This window comes from Oryzias melastigma, linkage group LG12 (assembly GCF_002922805.2).
Source record: "Oryzias melastigma strain HK-1 linkage group LG12, ASM292280v2, whole genome shotgun sequence".
Classification (NCBI taxonomy): Eukaryota; Metazoa; Chordata; class Actinopteri; order Beloniformes; family Adrianichthyidae; genus Oryzias; species Oryzias melastigma.
In genome coordinates, this window is record NC_050523.1 from 2,105,729 (window position 1) to 2,126,685 (window position 20,957).

The window sequence follows — 20,957 nt, forward strand, 5'->3', positions numbered from 1 at the left end:
CCTTCAAAAGCCACATTTCTGTCTGAAAAGTGGAAAAGTTAAACAGCACAGGTTTGTTTTAGCCTGTTAGTCAAGCAAAATGAGACATAACTGCAGAAAAACATCTGTTTTGAAGGATCTTTTGTCTTCTTTTCTTAACCGGAGGCTAGCCTGCAGCAGACAGGAAATTTCCGACCATCATCAGAAGCAGACAGAGTGTTCAGGCGTCAGAGCAGCTCTTAATCCGTTTGAAACGGCCCCCGGGAGCCCGGTTCAACCAAAATCACAGCCTTAATTCTGCAGATTATAAAACCAAGGAAGGACAGAGGAAGAGAGCTGGCGTCATGGCAACACGCCACACTCTCTGACGCTCCTCAGATGTCCCCACTTACCCCAGATTCAGATGGCCAAAAAAAATCTACATCAGAGTCAATGTTTATAGCAGGGGTCCCCAAACTTTTTCATGTAACTGTTTGTAGGCTATCAACAAAAGTGTAAAAATCACAGCCGAAACATTATGATTTATGGTTTTCCAGAAAGCCACACATAGCCAAATTTTAAATAATTAATTTCTGCAATCCACATAGAAAGAAATAATACTAAAACATTTTGAAAAATACATTTATAGCATTATTTGTGATAGATTAATAGCTGAAGATGCTTAAATTGATAGCTAAGAACACTGAAGCTGATCAAAAAGCAGAAGTTGATAGCTGAAAATGCTGAAGTTGATAGGTAGCTGAAATATTAGTGAAGTGCCAAATTAGCCCAAAAAAGAAAAATGAAAAAATAATAAAAAAATGTATAGTTTAGCCAAAACATCTATTATGTAACTTAAATATTAGCTAAACTTCAAATTAGCCTGAAAAAACGAAAAAACTAAATTAGCTAACTAGCGTGCAGCTGAAATATTAGCTAGATAGCAAATTAGCCTAAAAAAACCTTTAAAAATGTCTACATTAGCCAAAACAGCTAGCATGTAGCTGAAATATTAGCTAAACTTCAAAATAGCCTAAAAAACGGAAAAAGCCTAAATTAGCCAAAACTGAAAAATTAGTTAAATGCCAAATTACCCTAAAAACATGTTTAATTTAGCCAAAACAGCTATTTTGGTAGCCTAAATATTAGCTAAACTTAGAATTAACTTAAAAACTGAAAAAGCCTAAATTAGCCAAAACAACTAGCGTGTAGCTGAAATATTAGCTGGATACCAAATTAGCCTAAAAAAAACTTGAAAAATGTCTAATTTTGCCAAAACAGCTAACATGTAGCTTCAATATTGGCTTAACTTCAAATTAGCCAAATGTGGAGGAGGGCTGGATCCGGCCCGCGGGCTGTAGTGGTTTATAGTGATAAAATGTGTTAAAAGTCACACATAGAACTCCATAGGAGGTTATTTTAGAATTAAAATGATTGTTTTGTTTATGACCATTTTGGTTGTTTGAGGGAAAATATCAGAAAGAAACAAAAACTTCCTGAACGACTCAAACAGGCGACAAAAGAGCTTCAATCTGGAGTCTCCAGACTGGGAATGTAACAATGGAACTCCTCACATGTGCATATTATGGGATGGTAGTGAAACATGGAATGAGAAGAACAGATTTGTCTGAAAGATTTCAGGAACTCGTGGAACCAGAAAAAGGCTTTTTCTGCAGAAATTCTCCAGAGACGCTGAGGTGGCGTTTCTAGTAAAAACACAAGATGTTCTACAAGGAGAGAGATCACAAATATTTACAACACATGAAGAAGTCCCGTGGAAATGTTCGGAAGTCTAGTTGCAGCGGAAATCAGGAACAAAATCCAGAAAGATCAGAGTGTGCAAAAGAAATGGACGCAGCGCCACCTACAGTCTGAGGGAGGTCTCAAAGGGGTCAGCTTTACAAAGTTCTGGTTTCTTTGTGTGAAATCAACAATCGCACAAATAGACAAACTGACCAACAAATACAGATGAACCTTAAAGGAACACTAGGAGGTGGAAAGGATTTCTGAATCTTATTTCATTCTGTGATTTCATGTTTCCATCATCATCCCTGCTTAACCCCTCTAGGGGGTCACAGGGATGCTGGAGCCTAACCCAGCTGTTGTTGTGTGAGGGTCTGCCAGCCCACCTCACTGACTCCTCACTTCCCTGTTTAACAAATGAAGTCTGTTTTGGGGCTGTGGGAGAAACTCACACAGAAAGAACCCTGCCGGGATTTGAACCTGGACATTCTCACTGTAAGAAGAGAGTGCTAACCACTCCACCACTGTTCAGGCATTTTTTTTATCTTTAAAAAAAAAAAAAAGAAAAAAAGAAAGTTTTCTTTTGTGATTTTGGAATCAGAAGTTAAAAATCAGAGATCATCAAAGTCCTGGTAAGGCTGTTCCTTACCCAGAATGCAACAGTTGACTGTCACCCAGAGGCTTTAAAATTTCAGTTAAGAAAGTTGAAAAAAAATCTACTTTGATGTGGAAAAGTTAAAAATAAAAACCAATTCAGCCAAAACAAACTTAAAAAGTTCCTCCTGTTCTTACAGACGCTGAAAGGATACATAGAATCACAATATAATGAAACATTACTTTTTATTAAAGAAAAATATTTAAAAGAGGCAAAACAAATCAATAGAGTTCATTTAAAAAGTATTAACTGAAAATAAAGCCCTAAAACGGTGAGAATTATTGAGGAAACAGAGAAATCTTGACTGTAAATTTTCTTCCTAAAATGTAAATAAATGAAAATGTTGGAAAGACGAGAGAAACAACCAGAACTGTTCTGAACTCTTAAAGAAAAGAACATTTTGAAAGTTTAAGTTTAAGAACAAACAGGAAGCATCCAGACTTCCTGCCGTCTCACATGAAGTAACAGCTGATCGCATCCATTTGTCAGTGACCTTACATGACCTCAGCATCATGTGATCCTGCATCTCTTCTCTAATGTTTCTGTTTTTTGACGGGTTCCTTCAAAACATCTTTCCATTCTGCTGAAATCCTTCAACATCTGGAGTTCAGAGCTTCACAAGTTCAGTTTGTGACGGCTGCAGTGATGTCTGACGTCCAGCAGAGGGCGGCATTGATTCTCTGAGAAACAAACCTGTAGCTCAAGAATCTGGAGAAGGGTTTTTCTAAACCAGATACGTTACTCTCTGATCTGCAGTTACATTTAAGAAGTATTACTTTGGGTTTGTAAAAACAGAGTTCACAACAGTAGGTTAAATTTTAGAAGGCATCATGAACTGTTAAAGAAAAAAAAACATAATTTTGACCTAAATTTCATATATTATATATAGCATATATATATATATATATATATATGCTATATATATAGTGTTACCTGTGATAGTGTGAATGCTGTAAGCTGGATTTGTCAGCTGAAGATGCTGAAATTGAAAGCTGAAAACATTGAAGTAAATAGCTGAAAACGCTGAAGTTGATAGCTGAAAACGCTGAAGCTGATAGCTGAAAACGCTGACGTTATTTGCTGAAAACGCTGAAGCTGATAGCCAGCTAGCCTATTAGCTAAATGCCAAATTAGCCTAAAAAATAACAATAAAAAAACTTAGGTTAGCCAGAACAGCTAGCATGTAGCTGAAATATTAGCTAAACTCCAAAATAGCCCAAAAAAGTCTTAGTAAATACTAAAATAATTTAAAAAGCTGCAGAATGCTAATTTTTTAAAACTTTAAACTGTAACGTTTTAACATAAATATTTACTCTCCATAAAAATATATTTAGCCAAATTATACAAGTTAGAAATAAGATAACATGGGTCATTAAAAACAATAAAAAGATCTGGAGGACCGGATAGAATTACCCGGAGGGCCGGATCCGGCCCCCGGGCCGTGACTTTGTCACATGTGATATGGACACTTTCAGAGCGGTCTCTTCTGTTTCATGTTTGATAGGACACAGACTCTAATGTACATTTTAGTTAAAACATACATGCATCTATACATGTGTCTATATTTTCTTCTTTTCTTTGGACTGATAATAATTACATTTTGTCGCTTAGATAAACATTTAGGAATGTTTTTAAGAAGCAGCTAAATGTCTCGTCACTGGAAGAAAACAGTTTCTGACATCCATTGTAGCAAACCAGACCCATGATACAACCTCCACCGTGTCATTATCTGTTGGTGTCTTCCACCTTTAGGCTTCTATCTTTAGATTTCGCGTTTCTTAATAAGCTCTTCTTAAACACACAGCTCTAGGCGGATGACAGGGGGCGTGGCTCCTGCGTGACGATGGAATTCCTTGCCATTAGCGTACGGCGCGACTCAAGTGTTTCCATTCATCTGCGAGTCGCAGGTCGGAGCGCACGCCTCGGTGCTCCTTGCACCTGAAGATCGGTCGAGCTGAGGCTGCTGCTGAGCCCTGGGCTGTGCTTGAAGGCTGGATGTCTTCTGAAGTTCTGGGCTTTCATTCAAACTGATTCTCCAACATGGAAATTGAAAATTTGGTGCAGAACAGTGTGCTCATCAAAGCCAGAGAAGGTAAGGAAACTACAGCAAGACTCCAGTCTCTAGAGAGGGTCATGGCCTCCTGTCTGTGGTTCTGACCAATGGGATGGTTCAGGGCTTTAGGGAGAACATGAGGAGTTCACTTGTTTGTGGATCAGTCTCTGAGTCGTCCCAGCGCTGCATGTGCTGAGCTGGTGGATTCATAAACAGGTTCCTCCTCTAGATGACAGCTCTAAAAGCGAAAGAGCCTGCAGAGTAATGTGGTCACGCCGGCTCCTACCTCTTCCTGGAGCTAAAAATAGTCCATTCACTGTAGTGGAGCAGAGTATTGTCTGAAACCTGCCGGACTGCGTGGTGATGTTGACAGCCTGAATGACCCGTCATGTCGCCACACTGAAGGTGTTTGCTCCTGCAGACGGCGGCAGCAAAGGCCGCAGCTGGAAATGGAGGGAGATGCTGCGCTTCCCCAACATCAGCGAGTGCCAGGAGCTGGCCGCCACCATCGGTGCGTGCGTTGGCATGTGTGTCCGACCTGTTCAGGTCCAGGCGTTTCACTCTGACTTGTCTTCTTCCTCCAGAGCGGGATTACTACAGTCTCTGCGTCAAGCAGCCAATCGGCAAGGAGCTCTTTCAGCAGTTCTGCTGGGCTCAGCCGGACCTGCAGAACTACATGACTCTGCTGAAGGATCTGGTAGGCCAAACCGGGACAAGAATGCAGCCAAACGTGACCTTTCTCCTCAAATGCAAAAAGTTCAAGCTTAGAAAGCAGAAACACAACTGAGGACAAACACACACTCAAAGCAACACAACACACTGCAAACTAAAGAAAACAAAAAAAGTTCTAATCTTCAAATGTTGTTATAAAAACGGCCCTAATTTTGACACATTTTCCTGTTCTTCAGGACATAAAAAATATTTATTTATCACCAGCAGTGTTGGTTAAATACATTTTAAAGAGTAATTGATTAATTTACTTTGGTTACTGGATAAAACTGTAATGCAGAGGTGTCAAATCAATCATACAAGGAGGAGTTGAGGGGCTGAACACGATAAAACATTTATTGAACTCTAAAACTACATTTGTAAAACTTTAAAACCATTTAACATAATTATGAACTAGATATATAGCATTACCTGTGACAATGCTAGTGTGAATGCTGGAAGCTGAATTTGACTGCTGAAGATGCTGAAATTGATAGCTAAAAACGCTAAAGCTAATAGCGTAAACTGCTGTAGCTAATAGTTAAAAACGTTGAACCTGATAGTAAGCTAAAATTTTAGCTAAACAGCAAATTAGCCTAATAATAATTATATAAAAAAAACGTAGGTTACCCAAAACAGCTAGCATGTAGCTGAAATATTAGTTTCTCCAAAACAGCCTAATAATCTTAGTAAATGCAAAAATAGTCCAAAAAGCTGCAGAATACCAAATTTGAAAACCTTAAAACTGTAACTTTTTAACATAATTCTGAATAATAAAAAGGCAGGAATATTATTCCAGAATAAATCAACTTAAACCATAAATAACTTTCAATATTTTACTCTCCATAAAATATTTTTTGTCATAATGATACAAGTTAGAAATGAACACAAGATAACATCAGGTCATTAATAACAATAAAATGATCTGGAGGGCCGGATAGAATTACCCGGAGGGCCGGATCCGGCCCCCGGGCCATGACTTTGACACATGTCATTAATCTTAAGCGCTAACGAGTTAGGGTCACCCAAAAGTCTAAAAGTGTCGCCGAGGGGACCTGATCCACACGTCTATACATGACGAGTTGGGAGTGAGAATGTGTTGGAGGGGCTGTAATGGATGACGGGGAGTAGGGGCGGGTTTACTCCAAGCCAGCAGTAACCCAGATGCGAATTTCTAATGAACTTCTGCCGCTCTGCAGAAACTATGTCCTAGAAAACGACATAAGTTTGTAGATTTTGGCTAAAAACAGAATAATTACAATTAATAGACAATTGGGAACCATTGAAAAAAAGAATTTAATCGTCAACAATACAGTGGAAGTGCTGCTAATTATTAGTGCAAACAACAGCGATGGTAATGGAATAAATGGTGAAGTTTTCCTTCATTTTGCTGGTGCTAACATTAATTTTAATATGTAAGCATAAACTCCTACAATCATTTAAAACATTCTTTTAAGGTTTCAAATGTTTTACTCAGTGGACAGACTGAGTTCACATCTGTAGCAACAGACTTAATAAATCTTAAAATGACAAAGTAAAGACTCAGAATAAGGATTAAAACAGATGCTAATCCAAATCTAAAGAGGCCAGATCCTGAAAAGCAGAAGCTTCTGGTCTGAGCAAAGACAGACTTCATGAATCAGAGCGTTGGGTAAAAGTGTCACCCGGTTTCGTCTTCACACGTCTTGGAGAGTTTACATGAAACTTTGATGAGTCAGACACTTACAATAGACATCTGCTGATGAAACTTCTTCTGTTGTTTTTATTGACTAAAATCAACACAAACATCAAATTTATGTTTAAAATTTGGACTTTTTAGAATTTCTTTTAACATTGTTTGCAGCCTTTAATGCTTAAAAAGATATTTGGGTCGATTTCTTACTGACCTCCACCCATAAGGAACCACAAAAATAAGACTTTATTTTATTTATTGTTATTTTTAAGAGAAACATACATAAACTATTATTTTTTGGCATAAATAAAGAACAAACTTTAAGAGAAAATAGATTTTTCTTCCCAAATATGAAACAATTTACAACTTTTAACAGGGGTTAACAAGACTTCCTTTCAAAATAAAAGACTTCCTGAGTCATCTCGATGGAGCAAATCTAGTAGGTAGTGTAATATCAGCAAAAATGTATATATATGCATGAATATATATATATATATATATATATATATATAGATAGATAGATAGATAGATATTAGCTAAACTCCAAAATAGCCTAAAAAAACCTTAAAACCTTAAACTAGTCAAAATATTCAAAAAGCTAACAGAATGCTATTATAACTTTCAGTTTTACTACACTCTGACTCCATATAATATAGAGCAACAACTAATCAAGTATTAAATTAGTCATCGACTATTTTAATAGTCGAATAATCATTGATTAGTCGTGTCAGCCCTAATACCAATAGGAAACTATGAATTAAGATTCAAATTTCTTTCATTTTTACTGCTAATTTCAACAATAATTTATTATGTAAAGGACTTTAAGGTGCTCTTCAGAGGCAAAAGTACCACATAAATAAGGTTGAATTTGAATAATTGTTCCTTTTGAGGTGGAGATCCTTCCTGTTATTAGTTTGTCCGTCTCCCCGTCAGGACTCGTACGACATGCTGCCGGATGAGGAGAGGATGGAGTTGGGCATGAGCATCGTCAACAGATTCCTAACACGGAAGGTCTGAAACGCCTCCAGAAAACCTTCTGTTGAGCCGCTTTCAAGTCTGATCTGAAAACTGTGTCCCACCTCCTCAGTCCCGCATGAGCATCCCCTTCCTGCTGAAGTTTGAAGAAACCTGCAAGCGGGACGTGAACTTCGATCCATACGTCTTTCACGCCTGCAAGGAGTAAGTCTAGCGCCTGGTGTGTGTCTGTCCTGCTGTGTGTGGCTGAAACCTCTGCTGTGTGACCGGCTCCAGAGAGCTGCACAGGTTCCTGAGCCAGGAGCCCTTCAACAAGTACCAGGACAGCATGTTCTTCGACCGCTTCCTGCAGTGGAAGAAGCTGGAGAGGTCAGTGAGCTGGAGAGGTAGTTAGGTTGTCGTGTCTCTGCGCTTCTTTCACCAATCTGTTGTTTCTCTTAAAGGAAGCAGATCAATAAGAAGCTTTTCCGACAGTACCGGCTGCTGGGGAAAGGCGGGTTTGGAGAGGTACGACGTCAGACACTCCCAGAACCAGGCTGATCACATGAGATGTTTGGATCAGCTGTTATTAAGATATCTTTCATTTTCCTTTTAACGTGAGAAATATGCACAAATATTGTTGTTGACACAGTAAAGAAGATCTTTCCAAAAACTAATCACCGATTATTTTTTCTGATCAGTCGACTAATCAGGTCACGCGCAAACTGGATGTAAAGCACACATCTTAGCCATCATTAGCTTTAAACTAACTAAAAACAAGATATATAACATTACCTACGATAATACTAGTGTGAATGCTGTAAGCTAAAGGCTAATTTGGAGTTTAGCTAAGATTTCAGCTACATGCTAGCTGTTTTGGCTAACCTACGTTTGTATTCAGTTTCTAAGACTAATTTCACATTTAGCTAATATCTTAGCTGGTTATCAGCTTCAGTGTTTTCAGCTTTTAGCTTCAGCATTTTCATCTATCAGCTTCAATGTTTTCAGCTATCAGCTTCAGCGTTTTCAGCTTTTAGGTTCAGCGTTTTCATCTATCAGCTTCAACATTTTCATCTATCAGCTTCAACATTTTCAGCTTCAGTGTTTTCAGCAATCAGGTCGAATGTTTTCAGCTTTTAGCTTGAGCGTTTGCACCTTTTAGCTTCAGGATTTTCAGCTTTTAGCTGCAGCGTTTTCCTCTATCAGCTTCAATGTTTTCAGCTTCAGCGTTTTCAGCAATCAGCTTCAATGTTTTCATCTATCAGCTTCAGCGTTTTCAGCTATCGATTTCAGTGTTTTCAGCTATCAGCACTAGCATCTTCAGCAGCCAAATTCAGCTTCCATTATTCACACTAGCATTATCACAGGTAATGTTATATATCTAGTTCATAATTATGTTAAACAGTTACGGTTTTAAATTTTAAAAATGTAGTTTTAGAGTGTTCAATAAATGTTAATCCTGGTCGACCCGTGACCTAAGGTGTGTTTTAGATTTCAGCCCCTTGTGCGGTTGAGTTTGACACTTTGACTCTCCTTTGCGGTATGGAAACATTCCCAAAATAAACACTCTCATCATTACTGTCTACACTTTCAGGAGCTGACTTAGTATTTTCCAATGAGACCTCGTAAACTGTTACATCAATAGCAGAAAGGGCTTTGTCATTAGAAACTTTACTTTTCTGTTTTCTGAATAACAGCATGTGATGAGGGTTTGCTATCATCAAACATCATCTTTCATTCCAGCAGCTTAACACTGTCATCTAGCCCTGGTAGGAATGTGCATGCCGTAACCGGACATGTCAGAACCCGGTTACAACCAGAGATGCGTAAAAACACCTAAAATTAGACGAACCAGGACAAAGAGAGGAGATGGAGACGATCAGATTCTTCACATGAAGAAACAAAGTTTTGTGAAATCCATTCTAGTCTGCATGGATCTGGAGCACAGAGGTCACACTGCCTTGGTGTCCTGATCTATGGTGATTTTGTCTGCAGGTGTGGGCTTGTCAGGTCCGAGCCACAGGGATGATGTACGCCTGCAAAAAGCTGGACAAAGGACACGTGAAGAGGAGAAGAGGAGAGAACTTGGCTCTCAACGAGAAGCAGCTTCTGGAGGAGGTGGACAGTCGATTCGTGGTGGGTCTGCTGTCCTCTGACTCCATCTTTTTCACAAACTTAATTCAGTCGGGTTTTCCAAAAACAACCATTTCTGCAAAGTTCTACTTGAAAAGAACATCTTTGGGTCTGAACTGGAAGGGATGTAGTGACAGACAGATGTTGAGGGCCGCAGTGTCTGCATGATTCCAGATATCCAAGCCCTACTCATGACTGATCACCTGGTTCAGGTGTGTCCAGCCTATTAGAACATGCCAGAGCAGGGGATGCTGGGAAAACATGCAGGATTGAGCCCCTCGAGGCCTCGAGTTGTTTATCTTTTGTTGCCTATTTTCATTATTAATGACCCGATGTCATCCTGCGTTCATTTCTAACTTGTATAATTTTGACAAAATATATTTTTACGGAGATATTCCTGCCTTTTTATTATTCATAATTATGTTAGAAAGTTACATATTTTTGGACTATTTTGACATTTACTAAGATTTTTTTAGGCTATTTTGGAGTTTAGCTAATATTTCAGCTACATGCTAGCTATTTTGGCTAATTTAGGCTTCTTTCAGTTTTTTAGGCAATGTTGAAGTTTAGCTATTTTTTTCAGCTTTTTTGTTTATTGGGCTAATTTGGCATTTAGCTAAAATTTTAGCTGCCCGTCAGGTTCACAGTTTTTAACTATTATCTAACTCACTGGATTGGGTGATTTAAGGTTCTTGTTACAAAAAAAAAATATCCAGGAAAACAATATCAGGTTCAGCAGCGAAGAAGCTAACGAGGATCGTGCTCCATGTTCTTTAATTATTCCAGCTTTAAATCTGATCACTGTCAGTGAATCAGTGGATTCAACGCCCAGAACTGCTTCAATGTAATCTGCGATTCAATTAGTTTTTTTGCAGAAAGTTTTCTTCCCAATAAAAAAAAGAAAACAAATCAAAACGCCACGGTTTACAGTTTCTTTCAAACGCCATCGGTCCAGCAAAAACCTTTGTGTTCACAGGGTTTCCAAACTGTTTCATGAACACAAAAAGAAACAGAAGATCTTCCAGTAGATCTTCCTATAACTTTTCCAATGGATCTCTCTATAGATCTTTTCCAGTAGAACTTCCAATAGTTTTCTAATAGATCTTTCTATACTTTTTCCAATACAGTAGATGTTCCAATAAATCTTTCAATATTTTTTAATAGAACTTCAAATAGTTTTCCGATAGATCTTGCATTGTTTTTCCAGTATATGTTCCTGTTGATTGTGCAATACTTTTTCCAATAGAGCTTCAAATAGTTTTTAAATAGATCTTACAGTATTTTTTCCCAATAGAACTTCCAAAAGTTTTCCAATAAAACTTCCAATAATTTTTCCAATAGATTTTCCAATATTTTTTTCAATAGATCTTCCAATAGTTTTCTAATAAAACTTCCAGTAGTTTTCCAACAGATCTTTCAACAATCTTTCCAATAGATCCTCCAAAAGATTTTCCGAGAGTTTTTCTAATAGATTTCCCAATATTTTTCCAACAGAAGTTCCAATAGTTTCTCAATTCCAATAATTTTTCCAACAGATCACTCAACAGTTTTCCAAAATATCTCCAATAGTTTTTCTGATAGAACTTCCAATACTTTTTCCAAAATATCTTCCAATAGTTTTTCTAATGATCTTCCAACACATCTTCCCATAGATCCAAAGGATCTTCTTATTAAAATTCTTATAGATCTTTCTACAAATCTTACTTTAGATTTTCATATACATCTTTGTATGGATCGTCCTTTAGTAATTACAGACATGAATATGAACAGAATCCGTCTGAAGCCAACCGAAAACATGTAGAGTGTGAAGAAAGAGTTAAGAGCAAACACATGGACATCTGAACATCCAACCAAGTTCTTGTAAAAGACAAAAACACTGAGCTCCTGATTAGAAGAGAAAGGACCTCCTCAAACCTTCAGGAATTACTGTAGCTTCAAGTTGAAACACGATAAACAAGTCAACCATCACAATTACTCCCTGTGACTTCGACCAAATGTCTTTCAATGTCATTCAAATCTATTTTTACTTTCTAATGAGATAGTTGAAAGGCAGCTGACATGGTGCCAGATTCAAGTGGTTTCTGAGGAGGACTTCAACCTACGTCCTCCTGAGTCTCACGTCACCGATAACATCTTCATGAGTCCTCCAGAAAATATGTGACAGGATGTAAACAGGATCTTTGACAGTTTCCTTTTCCATCTCTCGGCTTGACAGCAGCGAAACGACTCGTTTGTAAAAACAGACACTTTTTTAGTATCTCTGTGTCGTTTTACAGTCATGGAATGTAAAAGCAGCAAAACCAGGTTAGAGGCTGAACTAGGTGAAGGATAAAAACAACACAAATTAAATGCATTTGTCTTTCTATGTAGTCTTTTTTTTAAGTTGAAGACCAGTTAGCTGTCACAGACTTTGATGTTTGAAATTTGTTCTAACCGATCCCTTGGGGGAGTGGTGAGCTGCAGACACAGCTGCACTCGGGAACCATTTGGTGGTTTAACCTCCAATTAAAGCCCTAAAACTGAGAGTCGAGCAGGGAGGCACTGAGTCGTATATTAAAGTCTTTTTGTGACTCGGCCGTGGATTTGAACTCACAACCTTTCAGTCTCAGAGCCAAGACTCTACCAAATGTGTCAAAGTCAAGGCCCGGGGGCCGGATCCGGCCCTCGGGGTAATTCTATTTTATTATTCATAAAATAATATTTTATGTTCAAAAGTTACAGTTTTAAAGTTTTAAAAATGCAGTTTCAGAGTGTTCGATAAATGTTTATCCTGTTCGACCTAAGATGTGTTTTGGGTTTTGGCCGCTTGTGTGATTGAGTTTGACACCTCCACTTTACCACATGGTCACCGATCCTGATTGGAGCCAGGACCTGTAGTCTACTTGTTATTATTAACTGGACCTATTTTTTTTATCAGATATTTTAATTAAATTAGAACTATCGCCGGAGTTGTGAAACACATGCGGCAGTAATAGTAAGAACTCTTCTGCAGGATGATTTGCTTTGTTGGGAATATCTGGACCCAAACTGGATATAATAGTAATCTGGACTGTATTTATCAGAACTTGGACAGACGGTTGCTGTAATGGGCGTGTGGTCGTGTGCAGGTGAACCTGGCGTACTCCTACGAGACGAAGCGCACTCTGTGCATGGTGCTGACCATGATGAGCGGCGGAGACCTGAAGTTTCACATCTATAACATGGGGCAGCGCGGCCTGGACAGGAACAGGGTGTGCTTCTACGCTGCAGAGGTTTGCTGCGGTCTGACTCACCTCCACGAGAAGTTAATCGCCTACAGGTGAGCGATGCCTCTGAGGGTCTCACCTGCTGCTCTGGGTCCAGCTTCACATGCTGCTTTTTGATTTTTCAGAGATCTGAAACCAGAAAACATTCTGCTGGATGACAAGGGTAAGTGTAGGAACCTCTTACACTTTTTTGTTTTGGAGGGGGCGCTCTCAGGGTTTAGAGTCAATCTTAAGGCGGTTGGGGGAAAAACCTGACTGATTATTTTTAGCTCCTAAACCAGTTTGAATAAATGAATAGAGCAAAGCTGCCAGACAAGCATCCGTGTGTGACCTCCAGCTATTAAACAGGAGGAAGCGGAAGAATCTTGATGGAATTCCTACGTTTAAGGAAACGAAACACTAACGTTACCTGCTGTGTTTTGGCTGGAGTCAAATTACAAATGACTGGTTTGAAAACGCACAGCAGCAGCAGAAAGGGAAAGTGCATGATAAAATCCAGGAAACGTCGCTCATAAAACCTGTTGACGGCATTTGTCTTTCGCCCCAAAGGACACATCCGCATCTCTGACCTGGGCTTGGCCGTCAAGCTGTCGGAGGGGAGGCTGGTGCGGGGCCATGTGGGCACGCTGGGCTACATGGGTACGTGTGCAGAACCGTTTCCAAAGACCTTCGCGGCAGCGTGAACCCACATCATGAGAACGTCAAAGCTAAACCTGCAGTCACTTTAGGGTTCAAAGATGCTGGGTGACAGACTCAGACGGTCTTTGATGGTCGTCCGCTGTCCTGCTTGTTCTTCAACGATCCCTGTGCTGCCCCCTGTTGATCGCCTCAGTGTTGACAGGAAAAAAGAAAAACAGCTTTTAACAGCAGCTTTTGAGGAATGTTCAGAAACAGATTCAAAGGTTTTTCATGGGCGTCAGTCCCAGCTTCAGGCCTTGTTTGAACTTCAGGTATAACCTCCATCTTATATCCTTATACTATAACTTACATCTTATATCCAACACCTGGAACATGAGACACAAATTTAATTTAAAAAGATCCTTGAGTCTTTAAGTGTAAATTCATCTGGACAATCAGAAAACACAAAGTATTTACAGATGATTCTTTTAAATCTCAAACAACACGCTGATGATACTTTGCTCTATTTAACAGTTTCTAAATAATAAACCAAAAACTAAACTTCATTGCAATGTTTTTTAAAAAACAAAAGTATTTTTTTATTAACCTAACAAACATGAACTCAGAAAGACAAAACTTTGTTCTTTTTTATTTCTTGGTGCTGAGAAAACATTCCTCCATCCAGCTTAGACTCCTGCAATCCTTCTTTAGTTCGACATCCTAATAATTCTCCTATGAGCTCCAGTTAATCAAAACAGCATCAAGACTTACCTGTTCTGCTGAGTAGGAAAAAATTGATTTGACGATACTTGTATCGTTTTATGGCAATATTTAATTTTTTTAGGCGTCCTTTGGCGTCTTACTTTTGTTTTCCTTTTAGTTCTTCTTCTACTGAAGAATGCTTTCTTTTGGAAAATAGACAATGTTGATTGTTCCCTTTTAGAGCAATTTTTTTATTCACTAAACGAGAAGAAGCATGAATTTGCTTGAGAACTTCCATATGATCTTGTTGTGATCATAAGATGAAAAAATGAATTTAACATTTTATTACAATGAATTAATATTCAGGAAGAGTTCTTTTTTCTAAGTCACAGTCTTTATAAAAATATTTAAAAATTGTTTAGGTGCAGTCTTGGGATATATCGTGATATAGAAAAAATTGTATACCACGATAAAAGTTATTTTACATAACAATTATGATATATATCACAATATTGAACAATTTGACCAAAGTTCAGAAATAAAAATCAACAAATAAAAAGGATAGACTCTTTTCTATCGCCTACACGATATGTATCGTCATATCGCCCAGCATTATCGTGATATGTATTGCCATATCGCCCATCATTATCGTGATATGTATCGTCATATCGCCCAGCATTATCGTGATATGTATCGTCATATCGCCCAGCATTATCGTGATATGTATCGTCATATCGCCCAGCACTACCGTGATATGTATTGTCATATTGCCCATCATTATCGTGATATGTATCGTCATATCGCCCAGCACTACCGTGACATGTATCGTCATATCGCCCAGCATTATCGTGATATGTATCGTCATATCGCCCAGCACTACCGTGATATGTATCGTCATATCGCCCAGCATTATCGTGATATGTATCGTCATATCGCCCAGCATTATCGTGACATGTAACGTCATATCGCCCAGCATTATCGTGATATGTATCGTCATATCGCCCAGCATTATCGTGATATGTAACGTCATATCGCCCAGCATTATCGTGATATGTATCGTCATATCGCCCAGCATTATCGTGATATGTATCGTCATATCGCCCAGCATTATCGTGACATGTAACGTCATATCGCCCAGCATTATCGTGATATGTATCGTATCATGAGCCAGGTATTGCCAGACTTTTCCAAATACACACCCCGACTGCTGAGGTCCATCACATCTCCTTCAGGTACAAGCATTTGTACCTGAAGGTATCTATGTAATAAATTGTTCAAGTTTTAAATCTAGCTTTGCTTACAGGAAAAAATCAAAATTTAAGTGATACTTAAATTCCTTTAGGAGAAAAAAACACTTGAAAAGAAAAAAAAGCATAGATATTCCGCATTTCTTCGCAGATCTCCAATAGTTTTTGAACCCAGTTGTTGGTTTGTCCTGGTTTCTGACTGTAGATACAACACTGGTCGATCCCACGGTGAAAAAAACAACAACAAATACCATCAGGGGGAAAACTTTCAAGTATTTCAAACGGAAAACTTCCTGCACTTTGACTGAGCAGAGAAAGTTGTCCTTTAACTGAAACATTTATAGGACTCAAAAGTACAAATCTTCACGACACTTAAAAAAAATAGAAAAATATGTGGTTCTTATGAAAATAGCTAAAAATAATAATTAATGCCAAACATACAAGAAGAGTTTTTAAATTAGTGGGAAAAAAAACAATTTTATTGACTGAATTATCACTTCAAAGAAAAGAGATAAACATTTCTTCTGTCTTTTAAAATTGACTTTAAGGGTTTAAAAACGGAAAAACAAAAGTCAAAGCACGTAAATATTTTGACTATGTGAGGATTTTATATTTAGAAAAGCATGAGGAAGTAGCAGTACGTGAAAGAAGAAAATTGTTTTTCGCTTAGAACAAAACTGAATGACTAGTTAAGACAAAAGTGTGAAACTGCTTTTACCTTTGATAGCCTGGCAGACGTAGCTGTGCGACTCGGAACCTCAATACTTTGGTTTGGTCTGGAACCAGATGGACCAAAACCACATGGAAGTGGGTAATGATGGTTGTGAGGATGATGAGCATGAAAACTAAATAGATTAACTTTTATGGTATTTCCTTTTCTCATTGTAGCTGAACTGAACCAAATTTCACTGAGAATCTGCAGCAAATTTCCAGTCTGAATATAATCAAGCAGACGCTGCTCCAGGATGGAGCTGCCAAAAACGATTATTTTGATAGTCGACTAATCACTGATTATTTTGTCCGATTAGTCGACTAATCGGGTCATGTGCAAACTGGATGTAAAGCACAAATCTTAGCCATCATTAGCTTTGAACTAACCAAAACTAGATATATATCATTACCTGTGATAATGCTAGTGTGAATGCTGGAAGCTGCTTGACTGATGAAGATGCTGAAGCTGATAGATAAAAACGCTGAAGCTGATGGCTGAAAACACTGAGGCTGATACCCAGCTAAAATATTAGCTAAATGCCAAATTAGCCAAAAAAAACTGAAAAAAAAAAAACGTAAGTTAGCCAAAACAGCTAGCATGCTAAAGAGTGGAGCTTACTTGCTTGCTATAGCTGAGCTCGCTAGCACCATATGCTGTCCACCGGGCGGCTGGCTAACATAGCAAGCTAACCCACCGAGTCCCCACTTAAGCCAAACACAGGTGGGGCCACCACGGAAACTGCGGACAAACCTACTTGGGGCCACATTTTGTGCCCACTTCAAACCTCATAGGCCCCACTTGGCCTTCCTGTCTGGGTTGAGACGAATAGAGAGCGGTTCCTGGTCCTCGAACAGGTCATGCTTCCGTGTATTCAGACTGAAAATTTGTTTTGGACTATTGAGGGAACTTTGGTTCCCTTTAAGCAAACCTAGTATGTCTAAATGCATCTAAAGAAGACTCTGACAAAGAATCAGCACAGACAGCTGTTCAAGCAGACATAACTGAATTAATTGGATGCTGCTTCCAGCTCCTGAGGTGATCAACGGTCATAAGTACGGTTTGTGCGTGGACTGGTGGGGCCTCGGATGCCTGATTTACGAGATGACCGCGGGAAAGCCTCCATTTAAAGGCCGGAAAGAGAACGTCATGAGGCAAGAGCTGGAGCTGAGGATCACCAAAGAACAGGAGACGTACGACGAGAAGTTCGACGAGGAGGTGAAGAGCATCTGCACCGCGGTGAGTCCATGGAAACAAATACATTTTAAAAACAGATGAATGAGCTCCACGTTTCTGAGATGCTGTTTTCTCTGTTGTAGCTGTTAAATAAAAACCCCAAAGAGAGGCTGGGCTGCTCGGGTTCTGGAGGGAGGGACGTGAAGTCACACCCGTTTTTTCAGGAGATCAACTTCCGGATGCTGGAGGCAGGATTGATTGAGGCGCCCTTTACGCCTGATGTAAGAACCTTCGTATTTTAGACGACTTTATGTGAAAACCACTACCTCAACTGAAAAAACAGCAACTTCTGACCTTTAACTCTAACTAAAGTGAAGCTGAAAACCCATCGAAAGCTCCATGAAGGCTTTGACCTTTAGTACATCGTCATGTAATACTTTCCTCACAAATCTGTGGGTGAACGAGTTGACTTTATGATCAAGTTGATTCATAACTGCACTAGTTATTGAGAGGGGTCGGTTAGAACATTTGTCCCTGAATCTACAGTTAGAGGCGGGATCAGAGATGGATATCGTAAAGATTTTATCGATACTACTTCTCTTATCGAAACTTTTCTGTGTGAAAAACAAGACAAATAAAATATATATGAAAAAATCATTTTAGAACCACCTAAAACAGGGGTGTCAAACTAATTTCGGTCCAGGTGCCGCATTTTACCCGTCTGATCTTAAGTGGGCCGGACCAGAAACATCATAGTAAGATAAACAACTTATCTGTAGCTTTGTTTTTTTTTCCTCAGTTGGAAAAAATACCTCAACCAACCTAGTATCTTAATCACTTATTATCACATTGTTTATTGTGTTTATTTCTTGTTATGACGGTCTTGATTTCCTTTGCTCCTCCTAGTGGTGGAATTGCACAGTGCGATCATTTCTTTAACCTTAAACTACCCAAAAATGAAACAAAACAAAACAAAAAAATGTATTTTTTATGCTGCTTATTGCCTTAGTGTGGAGCCCCTAATGCAGGAGTGTCAAACTCATTTTGGTTTGGGGGCCGCATTCGACCTGTCTGATCTCAAATGGGCCGGACCAGAAACATAATAGCAAAATAACCTTTGATTAACTTGTTATCTGGAGTTTTGTTTTTTTCTTGTTTTTTTTCTTAGTTGGAAAAAATGCTTCAAACAACCTAGTAGTCTAAACACTTATTATTACACTTTCATTCACAGAGTCCAATGCATTTCAAATAAAATGGATTTCAATAAAAAAGAAAAAAAGGTTTATTCAATTTTATATATTCTGAATGTTTTACATCTGACATTAAAGCAATCCCCATAGTAATCTCAGAGGGGGAAACGGGAAAAAATAAATACCCCGTCTAAGATATGAATGTGTTAACCAATGAAAAATTTAACTAAATTAAACTTGTAAACATTTTGGCATTAATCTCCTTTTCTCTCCCAAAACTCGGCATTGTTTGGCCTTCATCGTGTTTATTTCTTGAGCTTCTTTTGCTCCCTCTAGTGGTGGATTCGAGGATTGCAGTCTTTTCTTAAAGAACCAGAACTCGCCACAGGAACGGGGTAGAAACTTGCTTTCTTTTTTGAAAATTCTTATATCTTTTTTTCTTCATAACTGGACCAGATTAAACCATCTGGCGGGCCGGATATGGCCCACGGGCCGTATGTTTGACACCTCTGCCCTAAAGGGACATCAAAGTAAAAAAAAAATAGTAATTGAATAAAAAAAATATTTTTTGTTGCTGAAAAAAACTTTGGGGCGCTGTAAAAAAAATTGAAGTAAAAAAATGATGGCCACCAACTAGAATCCGTTTTAAAATTTAATTTATATATATATATGTGGTTAGTAACTGGTGAACACCACATAGTAACTTTTTTTTTCTAAAAATAAAATTAACAAAAAAAGGTTCTGGTTACTAATTGCTGTGCACTAGTTACTATCTGGTGTGAAAAACTGCATGTACGCTCACGTTGTGGCTCGTTTGTGCCCCTGCAGCCCAGACACGTGTACTGCAGCGACGTGCAGGACATCGACGAGTTCTCCACGGTGAGGGGGGTTGTTCACACCGACAAAGACGACCAGTTTTACAAACAGTTCAACACAGGAAGTGTCCCCTTGTCCTGGCAAAACGAGGTGACGTCACGTCTAACCCGGCGGTGGTCTAACGGGGGCAGGGTCCAGGATTTAACTTTTTCTTCTGCACAGATGATGGAGACCGGATGTTTCAAAGAGCTGAATGTCTTTGGTCCAGGAGGAACTCGGACTCCAGACCTAGTGTGGTCCTACACCCCAGTGTCAGAGCCCAGGCCCAAACGGGGTCTCTTTCGCAAACTTTTCCATAAACGGGTGAGTTTTGGTGCAGAATGTGTCTGGAAGGTCACGATGAGTCCTGAACGCTTGCTGTGGTCCGACAGAATCCCTCAGACCCGTCTGTGGAGATCCGACAGAACCTGATGCCCAGTGAACCCACAGCGAACTCGGAAGCCATCAGCTCGACGCTCTGAGGGACAAAGACTGAGACTGTAGCCGCACAGAGGAGAAGAGTCTGCTTCTTCTGGCGCCGCATCGTCCTCCAAACACAGCAGCACTCAAACGCCTCGACGGAGAGACGTTTACAGAACAAAAACTTACTGGCATTTTATGTAGCTTTTGGAAGCTTTTTATATTTTATATTAACATTTGAGTTGTTTTTAAATCTTAATGCGTCCTCATTATGATCTGTGATGAAGAAAAATGAATAAAGAGTTTTTTTGGAAAACTTTCATGTTTTTGTCTCAGAAAAACTGTTGAATCTTCTACACCGAACTACGGCCCGCGGGCCGGATCTGGCCCTAGTACACATTTGGCCCCGCCCCCAAACACTATCAGAGATGGATTTGAAGGAATCCTTCAAGTTCGCTTTAAGAAAGTAGCAGATGAACTTCCAAAATAAAACTTCATTCAGAAAAAGATTAAAAATAAAGTAGAAAAAATGAACCAGGACCTTCTAAGCTACGTGTCAAAGTCAAGGATCCGGCCCTCCAGGTAATCCTATCCGGCCCTCCAGATCATTTTATTTTATTGTTATTAATGACCCGATGTTATCTTGTTCTCATTTCTAACTTGTAGAATTTTGACAAAATATATTTTTATGGAGAGTAAAATATTGAAAGTTATTTAAGGTTTAAGTTGATTTATTCTGGAATAATATTCCATCATGTTAAAAAGTTACAGTTTTAAAGTTTTAAAAATTGATTATCTGCTAGCTTTTTGGATTATTTTTGGCATTTACTAAGATTTTTTTTATATTTTAGCTACATGCTAGCTGTTTTGACTAAACTAAAGTTTTTTGTTTGTTTGTTTTTTGGCTAATTTGGCATTT

At 38.8% G+C, this 20,957-nt stretch overlaps 1 protein-coding gene across 1 annotated transcript; it reads left to right on the forward strand.

The window, feature by feature from the left end:
• Positions 1-4,322: 4,322 nt before the first annotated feature.
• On the forward strand, positions 4,323-20,366 carry LOC112162856 (G protein-coupled receptor kinase 5). The gene is made up of 16 exons (XM_024298776.2): positions 4,323-4,448; positions 4,831-4,920; positions 4,994-5,106; positions 7,723-7,800; positions 7,877-7,968; positions 8,041-8,133; positions 8,208-8,271; positions 9,739-9,879; positions 12,984-13,174; positions 13,247-13,284; positions 13,671-13,760; positions 17,428-17,636; positions 17,717-17,854; positions 19,592-19,729; positions 19,802-19,942; positions 20,011-20,366. The coding sequence occupies exons 1-16, from the start codon at positions 4,397-4,399 to the stop codon at positions 20,098-20,100; spliced, it is 1,758 nt and encodes a 585-aa protein (XP_024154544.1). The 5' UTR covers positions 4,323-4,396; the 3' UTR covers positions 20,101-20,366.
• Positions 20,367-20,957: the final 591 nt, after the last annotated feature.